At 61.1% G+C, this 10,473-nt stretch overlaps 1 protein-coding gene across 1 annotated transcript in view; it reads right to left on the reverse strand.

The window, feature by feature from the left end:
• The window catches only part of LOC148702483 (uncharacterized), a 52,570-nt gene extending 43,334 nt beyond the window's left edge, over window positions 1-9,236 (reverse strand). The window contains exons 1-2 of the mRNA XM_088704341.2: window positions 9,039-9,236; window positions 8,586-8,957 (exon numbers count right to left, since the gene is read on the reverse strand). Of these exons, the coding sequence (XP_088560467.2) occupies window positions 8,586-8,957; window positions 9,039-9,236 (570 nt within the window). The remainder of the gene's footprint in view (window positions 1-8,585; window positions 8,958-9,038) is intronic.
• Between the last annotated feature and the right edge of the window lie 1,237 nt (window positions 9,237-10,473).

Genomic DNA, 10,473 nt, shown 5'->3' on the forward strand with positions numbered 1-10,473 from the left:
CCTGCTACCTCTCCTTCTCCTTCGATTCCCTCTAACTTGATCGTCGGAGGGCCCCCACTACCCCAGTGGTGGTGCGAGGCTTGCTTGCAGGTTTCCCGGCGGAAGGTGGAGCGCAACCAAAGCAATTCAAAGGGAACCCCGTTCACACCGCTGTGCCAATCGTTCTCGGTTTGGACCCCCAGCAACAGTTGGCGCTAGAGGAAGGGCCGGATCTCAGAGCGATCGTAATGGCACGGCGAGGTGGTCGTGGAGCTTCCAATGCTTCCGGTCGCGGGGCCTCTCGCGCCACTGGCCGGGAGGCCGCTGCATCTCCAACACGCTCTCAGCAACACTCCACCGCCCCACCGTCCATTCAGATGGTCGAAGCCGCCCAGTTCGACCAGCTAACCCAGCAGGTTCGCACCCTCGCGGAGGCGGTGCAGAATCTGCAGGGTGCGATGTCCCGGGCGCCGCAGCGGGCTCAGGAGCCGCTGCTGCCTGAACGTTCGCCTGTCCTCCTCAACCCGCGCTCCTTCCTCTCCCATGGGGAGGAGCGCCGGTGCGAGGAGGATTCTCGAGCACGCTCCATTCTGCCGGGACCTTCCCACCGGAGCTGCGCGGGGTACGAGAGGCGGGCCCGGGCGCGTTCCCAGACCCCCCAGTCCTCGAGGAACCCGCACTCCAGTCGGTCCCCCTCTCGCCGCTCCTTGTCTCCCACCCACCGGTCGCGCTCCCTGGACCGGCGGGTGGACGATCTCCACCGACAACTCCAGGTCCTGAAGGGCCATTCCAAAGATCCCTTCGCCGACTTAGAGATCTCCTCCCAGCCGGCGCTCGCCTCGAGGATCCTGCGGACCCCGAATCCGCCGGGGTTCAAAATGCCGGCGATCGAGCCCTATGACGGGGCGGCGGATCCACGGGATCACGTCGAGAGTTTCAGGACCCTCATGCTCCTCCACGGAGCATCAGATCCCCTTCTCTGCAAGGCTTTCCCGGCAACCCTCCGTGGCCCGGCGAGGGCATGGTTCGCCGGGCTGGAGGCTGACTCAATCCGGTCCTTCGACCAGTTCACTCGCTTCTTCATCACTCATTTCGCCGTCAGTAGCCGGCGGCGACTGGTCTCCGACTCTCTCTTTGATGTCCGGCAAGACGAGGGAGAAAGCCTGCGGGATTATCTTACCCGCTTCAACAGGGCTACGCTGGAGGTCCGGAACCTGAGTCAGGAGGTAGCTCTTTCAGCCCTGAAGCGTGGCTTCCGGAAGGGCAGACTCACCTTCTCCCTGGACAAACGCCTGCCGCGGAGCTTCCCAGAGCTGTTGTCCCGGGCGAACCAGTATGCGGACGCCGAGGAGGCGGCCGCCCACCGGAGCAAGGAGGCCGCCGAGATCCCTCAAAAGCTTGGGAAGAAAAGGCGGAAAGAGGCACGCCAGAGGAGGAGCCCGACGCCTCAGCGTCGGTGCAGAAGCCCGTCGCCGGCGAAGAACCACGGCGCCCCACGCCCTCGTTCTCCGCCCCGACGTTTTCACCGGTACACCCCTCTCCTAACCCCCCGGGCCCAGATCCTTATGGAGATCAAGGGGCGGGAGGACCTCCCGGCCCCGAGACAGATGCGGAGGATCCCTGGGAAGAGGCCCTCCCGGGCGTACTGTGAGTACCACCGAGACCACGGCCACGACACGGAGGACTGCTTCCAGCTTCGGGACGAGATCGAGGCTCTCATCCGCCGGGGGCGTCTCGGTCGATATGTGAGCGACCGACGTCCCCCCGCAGACCCGTGTCCGGCCGACCCGGCCCCTCCGGAGCCTCGGGAGCAGAATCGACCCGTTGCGGGCGTGATCCACACTATCACTGGGGGCTGCCCCCGGCCCGTGAGGAACTCAGGGGGCTCGACGGAAGCGTCAGGGGCGGCCGTCGCAAAGAGGCAGAGGGTCGGCAATGTAATCACCTTTTGTGATGAGGATGTAAAGGGGGTTCAGACCCCCCACGATGACGCCATGGTGATCTCCCTCACTATGGCAAACTATGATGTAAGGCGTGTTCTTGTGGATAGTGGAAGCTCAGCTGATATCTTGTTTTACGAGGCCTTCCAAAAGATGGGCTTGTCCAGACAATTGTTGCACAAAATATCCACCCCCCTCATAGGATTCACCGGTGACGCTGTCCCGGCAGAAGGTGTCGTTGAGCTGCCTGTGACTGCAGGCGTCGCACCCGCAGAAGCCACGGTGCGACTCGGGTTCTTGGTCGTCCGCGTTCCCTCGGCCTACAACGCTATCCTCGGACGACCCGGACTGAACGCCCTTCGCGCGGTGGTCTCTACGTACCACTTGCTCATGCGGTTCCCCACGGCGGTCGGGATCGGGGAGGTCCGAGGCGACCAACCGACCGCACGGCAATGTTTCCTAGCGACCCTCAAAGGGAAGAAGCCCGCAGAAGCCCTAAGCGTCGAGTCCCTTGATGCCAGAGACGAGGTGGCCTTGCGGCAGGGGGAGCCGGCCGAGGGTGTGGTCGAAGTTCCCCTCGAGGAAGGCCGCCGGGACCGGGTGGTCCGGGTCGGCGCCAATCTCGACCCGGGAGCTCGGGCCCGGTTGGTGGAATTCCTCCGAGCCAATGCCGATGTATTTGCCTGGTCGGCGGCCGATGTACCTGGGATCGACCCGGAGGTCATTTCTCACGCCCTCAACGTCGACCCGACCCACCGGCCAGTAAAGCAGAAGAAGAGACACTGTGCCCCGGATCGGATCCGGGTGGTCGACCAGGAGGTAGACAAACTCTTGGAGGCAGGATTCATAAGGGAGGTGAGTTACCCCGAGTGGCTGGCAAATGTTGTACTTGTCCGGAAGGCGAGCGGAAAGTGGAGGATGTGCGTCGACTATACCGATCTGAACAAGGCGTGCCCTAAGGATAGCTTCCCGCTTCCGCGGATAGACCAACTGGTCGACGCGACTTCCGGATATCAGCTGCTGTCTTTCATGGACGCCTTCTCCGGTTACAACCAGATAATGATGGCCCCACAGGACGAGGAGAAAACTGCCTTTATAACGGACCGGGGGCTGTACTGCTACAAGGTAATGCCCTTCGGTCTGAAGAACGCTGGCGCCACTTACCAGCGCCTCGTCAACAAAATCTTCAAAGAGCAAATCGGCCGGAACATGGAGGTATACGTGGACGATATGTTGGTGAAGAGCCACCAGGCAGACCAGCACATCGTGGATCTGGAGGAGACTTTCACCACCTTACGGAAGTTTCGCATGAAGCTGAACCCAGCGAAGTGCGCCTTTGGCGCTTCGGCCGGGAGGTTCCTTGGTTTCATTGTCAACCAACGGGGTATCGAAGCCAACCCGGACAAAATCAAGGCCATCCAAGGTATGTCCCCTCCGACCAAAGTAAAAGAAGTTCAGGAGCTCGCTGGAAGGGTCGCCGCGCTCGGACGATTTGTGGCAAAATCGGCCGAACGCTGCCAACCATTCTTCAAGGTATTAAAACGCCCAAAAGGCTTCCTCTGGACGGCCGAATGTCAAGCAGCATTCGACCAGCTCAAGGAATACCTGGCGTCTCCTCCCCTACTGTCCAAGCCGCAAGAAGGGGAGATGCTCTACCTCTATCTGGCGGTCTCCCCAACCGCGGTCAGTGCGGTGCTGGTTCGGGAAGAGGCAAAGCTCCAGAAGCCTGTGTACTACATCAGCCGGGTCCTACGGGACGCCGAGATGCGGTATACGAAGGCCGAAAAGATCGCCTTCGCGCTGCTGACCGCGACCAGGAGGCTCCGCCCCTATTTCCAGGCCCATTCTGTCACCCTCTTAACTGATCAACCGTTACGACAGATCCTCAGCAATCCCGAGAATGCGGGACGGCTGGTGAAGTGGGCAGTAGAACTCGGTGAGTTCGACATCCGCTACCAGCCTCGACCCGCCATCAAGGCCCAGGTGCTCGCGGACTTCCTCGCTGAGTGCACGATGCAGGAGGCGGAACCTAGACCGCCGGAAACGCCCAGCCTCGACCTCCCGACCTGGACGCTTCACATCGATAGGTCGTCGAACCCCGAGGGTGGAGGGGCCGGGCTGGTCCTTACCAGTCCTGATGGAGTGATAGCCGAGTATGCCTTGAGGTTTGGATTTCCAGTTACCAACAACGAGGCGGAATACGAGGCCCTAGTCGCAGGACTCAAACTCACCGGGGAGCTCGGCATCCGGCGTTTGAAGGTCTTCACCGACTCCCAGCTGGTGGTCGGGCAGGTCCGTGGGGAGTTCGAGGCCCGGAGCCCGACCATGCAGAACTACGTCCGGAAGGTGCAAGCACTCATTCCCGACCTCGGCAGTGTCGACATCCAGCAAGTTCCCAGAAGTGAAAATGCCAGGGCCGACAGGTTGTCCCGCTTGGTGGGCGCAGAGGCGCACAACTTGTCGAGGGCAATCTACCTGGAGACCCTGGATGCCCCGAGCATCGGCGAGGCTGGAGCGGTGATGGCGATTGATCCGGAGCCGTCTTGGATGGACCCGCTCGTCGCCTACCTCGCCGAAGGGATCCTCCCTGAAGACGAAGATCAAGCTCGGCGACTCGTCAAGAAGTCCGCCCACTACGTACTCTATGAAGGGAGGCTGTATCGGACCTCGTTTACCGCCCCCCTCTTAAGGTGCCTCCGCCCCTCGGAGGCGGCCTACGTCCTCGGCGAAGTCCATGAGGGCGTCTGCGGATCGCACTCGGGGGCTAGGTCCTTGGCGCACAAGACCATGAGGCAAGGCTATTATTGGCCTACCTTGTTGGAGGACTCAAAGGATCACGTACGGAAATGCGACGCCTGCCAGCGCCACGCCAACGTCCAGAGAGTCCCTTCTGTCCCCTTGGCACCAATCACCGCACCCTGGCCCTTCGCACAGTGGGGAATGGATATCCTCGGACCATTCTCCGTCGCTTCCGCCCAGCGGAAATTCTTGATTGTTGCAATCGACTACTTCACCAAGTGGGTGGAGGCAGAGCCGCTGGCCACTATCACGGAGTCGCAAGTCCGGAAGTTCGTGAAGAAAAACATCATTGTCCGATTTGGGGTACCCCGGGTCCTCATCTCGGATAATGGTCGACAGTTCGACAACAAGCATTTTCGTGACTTCTGCGAGGAATTCGGGATCGAGCATCGGTTCACATCTGTGTCGCATCCCCAAACCAACGGTGAGGTCGAGGTGACAAACCGGACAATCCTCCAAGGAATTAAGGCGCGAATCGGTCGGACGGGGCAAGCTTGGGTCGAAGAACTTGAGAACGTCCTTTGGGCGTATCGGACCACGCATCGGACCCCTACCGGGGAGACGCCTTTCAGCCTAACCTATGGCACGGAAGCGGTTGTCCCCGTGGAGCTCGGACTCCCCTCGCCCCGGGTGGCTATGCACCGACCCGAGGCCAATTCGGAGCAACTCCGAGGAAACTTGGACCTCTTGGAAGAAGCGAGGGAAATGGCGCAGGTTCGGATGGCGATGTATCAGCGGAGGGTGGCCCGATATTATAACTCCAAGGTCCGACCAAAACTTTTCAGAATCGGAGATCTGGTGCTAAGGCGAGCCAAAGCATCTCAACCCGCGGAAGGTGGGAAGCTGGCGCCAAATTGGGAAGGCCCGTATAGGGTTCGCTGGGTAAACCGACCTGGCTCCTACCAGTTGGAGGCCCTAGATGGTCGAGAAATTCCAAGGAGCAGGAATTCCGCTAATCTACGGGTGTATTACCAGTAGAAAGACAAAGCCAGAAAGACAGTTCAAAAAATGTATAGTCCTTTTCATTTCAATAATTTTTGGTCGCAATGGCGTGTTCGTGTGATTACAAAGAATTCCCAGAGGGGGATTGGGGAGTAAAGAAAGTAAGGAAGAGGTGGGGACTCCGTAGAGTTGAAGATCCGGGATCCCGAACCCTCCACCCGAAGCAGCTGCAATCCCACCGGGCGTGGGTGCTTCTCCCCGGAGGCGCCATCGACGCCTCACGCAAAAGACGAAGAGCCGGCGCGGACGAAGAAGAAGTGGACGAAGGAGGAGTTCACACTGCTCCTAGAGGAACGCCACCTCCAAAGGATATTCCGGCCCTCCCCAAGAGAAGGGGAGGGAAGGAATACAAGGGAGAAGAGCGCGAGGAGGCGCGATCCCGAATGAAGCGTCTGGCGCAGAGCTCAATCGGGAGGTGGGACGGAAAAGAGGGGGGATGTGATCCCGGATGAAACGCCTAGAGCGGAGTTCCACCGGGGAGAATCTCCCCGTTGATCCCAGATGAAACGGCTAGTTGGCGGAAGTCGCGAGGGGCGCACCTCCCGTTCTTCCGGCAGGGGCTTCCCAGCCACGCACCGGAGAGGAGGTCCACGATCCATGGCAACCTGAACAGCTCCGGCTTGGCAGGCTCCACCGCACCTGCCCTTATATTTATAGCCAAACTGTGGCCTCCCGGTCGTTCCGATGTGGGTGGCTCCAATAAATGCGGGCGCATCGAATCCGGAGCCGTTCCAGATCTCGAGGCGTATCCTCCCACGACCTCCTAAGCGTCGTTCTCCTTAATTGCATTCTTCATGCAGGACACTCCGGGCGGTGTGTATCCCACGGCATGCGTATCTCCGCACGCGCCCAGGCCGCATCCGCCTCGAAGAACGCGCGTATCGCGGCCGCTTAACTGGCACTCCTCGCAAGCAGCAACTGGCCGATCCGATTTCCCAGGTAACGCCTCAATTAGCATTTAATAGTCTTCTGGTGTTCCCCAGGCGACGCGTCGAGAGGAGGAGAAATACGATCGCAGCTGGCCACGGAGAAACCCCGTCGAGCGGCAAGTGATAGGCGCCCGACCAACGAGCGGAATTCCCCGAGGCTCGGCCCTCGGATGCCAGGCTAACCCGATGATCATCCCGGGAGCAGACTAGCCTGAAGCCCCGACCGGTCGCCTCGGCTTGCGCCAGCCTTGGCCGACCAACGAGCGGAATTCCCCGAGGCTCGGCCCTCGGATGCCAGGCTAACCCGATGATCATCCCGGGAGCAGACTAGCCTGAAGCCCCGACCGGTCGCCTCGGCTTGCGCCAGCCTTGGCCGACCAACGAGCGGAATTCCTCGAGGCTCGGCCCTCGGATGCCAGGCTAACCCGATGATCATCCCGGGAGCAGACTAGCCTGAAGCCCCGACCGGTCGCCTCGGCTTGCGCCAGCCTTGGCCGACCAACGAGCGGAATTCTCCGAGGCTCGGCTCTCGGATGCCAGGCTAACCCGATGATCATCCCGGGAGCAGACTAGCCTGAAGCCCCGACCGGTCGCCTCGGCTTGCGCCAGCCTTGGCCGACCAACGAGCGGAATTCCCCGAGGCTCGGCCCTCGGATGCCAGGCTAACCCGATGATCATCCCGGGAGCAGACTAGCCTGAAGCCCCGACCGGTCGCCTCGGCTTGCGCCAGCCTTGGCCGACCAACGAGCGGAATTCCCCGAGGCTCGGCCCTCGGATGCCAGGCTAACCCGATGATCATCCCGGGAGCAGACTAGCCTGAAGCCCCGACCGGTCACCTCGGCTTGCGCCAGCCTTGGCCGACCAACGAGCGGAATTCTTCGAGGCTCAGTCCTCGGATGCCAGGCTAACCCGATGATCATCCCGGGAGCAGACTAGCCTGAAGCCCCGACCGGTCGCCTCGGCTTGCGCCAGCCTTGGCCGACCAATGAGCGGAATTTCCTGAGGCCTAACCCTCGGATGCCTGGCCTAGCGCCGGAAGAATTTCCTGAGGCCTAACCCTCGGATGCCTGGCCTAGCGCCGGAAGAATTTCCTGAGGCCTAACCCTCGGATGCCTGGCCTAGCGCCGGAAGAATTTTCTGAGGCCTAACCCTCGGATGCCTGGCCTAGCGCCGGAAGAATTTTCTGAGGCCTAACCCTCGGATGCCTGGCCTAGCGCCGGAAGGATTTCCTGAGGCCTAACCCTCGGATGCCTGGCCTAGTGCCGGAGGAACTTCAAGAGTCAGGAGTCGGCGAGACGCTACCAAGAGTTAAAAAAAGGAAGGACGAAAGTGAAATGAGGAAACACTTTGTTTGCATTAACTTTCGTTGCATCAGGGCCGAGACCCATACAACATGGCAAAACGCCAACATACAAAGAAAAGAACAAAGAAAAAGTACAGAGGGTCAGCTTGGAGGAACCCCTGGATCGGGAACGGCGAGCACGTCCGCGAAGGGTAGGGAGACGGTTGGAGAACCGGCAGGCAATGGCATCGGAGGGGAGTCGAGGAGGGAGACCCCACTCAGGTCAATTCCGGGGTATTTAGTGGACACCCTTGCCAGGCCTTCATCGAAGCCTAAGGCAAAGGAGTCGGACCCCGCATCCGACATGTCACGGATGAACTCGGCGGACTGACGATAGGCCTGTACCGCCTGACGCCCGATTTCTGCGCTCTTCTCGGCCAGCGCCGCCTCCGCTCACTCCGTAATCTGAGCTTTCGCTTCCATGACCTTCGCCACAATCTGCTCGTCCGCCTCGGAGGAGACCCTCAGCAGATCGGCCCGAGCCTCCATGTGCTTCGCCTCGGCAGCGATGCGAGCAGCCTCAGCCTCCTCCAGGCGCGAATGAAGCTCCTGGTTGCTCGCACGAGTCCCCTCTAAGGCCGACTCCAATTCTGCCATCTTGGCTTCAAGAGATCGGGTTCGGTTGCGGGCGTTGTCGGCCGACTGCTGGGCCTTCTCCCACCTCTCCCGGAAGTCGGCTGCCTTCCGGGACTGCTTTTCGGCTCGCTCCTCCGCCTTCCTGATCTCGCTTTCGAGACCCGAGGCAACCTTGAGTTGCTCCTGAGCCTCCAACAGTTGCCTCTCGAGGGCGGCGAAGCCGAGTGCCCGCTCTTCGGCCACCTGGAGCCTCGTCTCGAGGTCCCTGGTCGTTCTCCCCGCCGCAGCCTGGCCTCCCTCCTCTACAGCTTTCAGTCGGCTCTCGGCCTTCGCCAGGAGCCTCGCCTGTTCCTCGTGGCTCTCCTCCAGACGGATCATGTACTGGGCGAGCTAAGAGACAGGAAAAATGAGAGCGTCAGACGGGGATCAATAGAGCCTATAAATGACGAAAGCGACCAAAAGAACACTCACCGACATGAGGCAGACGCAGCTGGCAGCTCCGACTTCAGGGATCCTCATCTGCCGGACCTGCCTACGGTCACCCTCCAGCAGCACCGTCTCGATGAGGTTTCGGGCGCCGGCGAAAGTGAAGGCCGACCCCGACTTCGCCCCGGAGCCGGACGGTGGTTCTGCGGCCTTACCCTTACCCATTGCTTGAGGAAGAGTCATGCCGACCGTGCTCGGGGCGGGGGCTGCACCAGAAATCGACAGGGTCCCGCTCGGCCGAGGCCTCGGCGCGCCCCTCCTCGTATCATCCGAGGCCGACCGAGTCGAAGGCCGGGCTGGGGACCGACCGCGTCCGACCCGGCCGTCTCGGGCGCGCCCGGATGACACCTCCGGAAAAGCGGTAGTCTCATCACCGGAGGGCTGATACGGCGTCAACTGTCGGTCCGAGCCCGCGGCGTCCCCCTGATCGGTGGGCCCGGACCCGTCTGTCGGCGTCGGAGTCGCCTGCTGGCGGGGCTTCTTCGCCGGTGGGACCTCGCTCGGAGGAGTCCGTTTCTTCCTCCGGACCGCTTCCAGTAGGGACGCCCTACTAACAGCCATTGCCCTGTCCGACTGCATGACGTCGTCGATTTCTGCAAAAAGAACGAGATGGTTAGAAACTGAGAAACTGATGGAAAGAAGAAACGAAAGAGGAGAAAAGAGCTAAAAAAGAAGAAGTGATGGCGGGCTCACGGTCGGCGGGGACCGAGCTCAGACCGACGTTCACCAAGGCATCCTCGGAAATAAGGCGAGCCACCGGGGGGAGCCGGCCCTCGGCAACCAACCCCCTCAAAACGGCGACGCCATCGGACTCCTCCCTTGACAACCTCGATAGGCCGATCGGGGACTTCATCGGCGTCTCCCAGGTTGTCCCGATTCCCCAAGAGGGATCTACGTCGATGAAAAAGAAACGCTCCTTCCAGCCATGAATGGAGGAAGGAGCCTCCTTGACGAGGCCGCACCCTCGCCGCGCCGCAAAGCACCACCACCCTCTGTCCCGGGGGTGGCCGTTCAGGCCGTAGCATTCCCAAAAGACATTCAGGGTGGCGGAAACCTCGTGCATGCGGCAGAGAACCTGAAAGGCCGTCAGGGTACGCCATGAGTTCGGCACCAGTTGCGTCGGCGCCACTCTTAAACCTCGAAGCACCTGCACGACTAAGTCCGAGGGGGGAAAGCGGAACCCAGCCCGAAGGATGTCCTCATTAATGGCGACCTTCCCTGGAGGAGGATGGGACATCCTCTCCTCAGGCCCCGGGAGCGTAACGTTGCAGGCTTCGGGAAGGTGGTACCGGGCCACAAACCTATCTAGGTCTTCGGGGACCAGCTCCGACTGAATGCGGTCCGCTCTTACTTCGTCCATCCCTAACGGCCAGAGAATCTACGGTCAGGACGGGGTCAAGAGGGGAGAAGGGACTGGAAC

Source organism: Phoenix dactylifera, chromosome 9 (genome assembly GCF_051530095.1).
Source record: "Phoenix dactylifera cultivar Ajwa chromosome 9, Ajwa_hap1_PhDact_Kaust_v1.1, whole genome shotgun sequence".
NCBI lineage: Eukaryota > Viridiplantae > Streptophyta > Magnoliopsida > Arecales > Arecaceae > Phoenix > Phoenix dactylifera.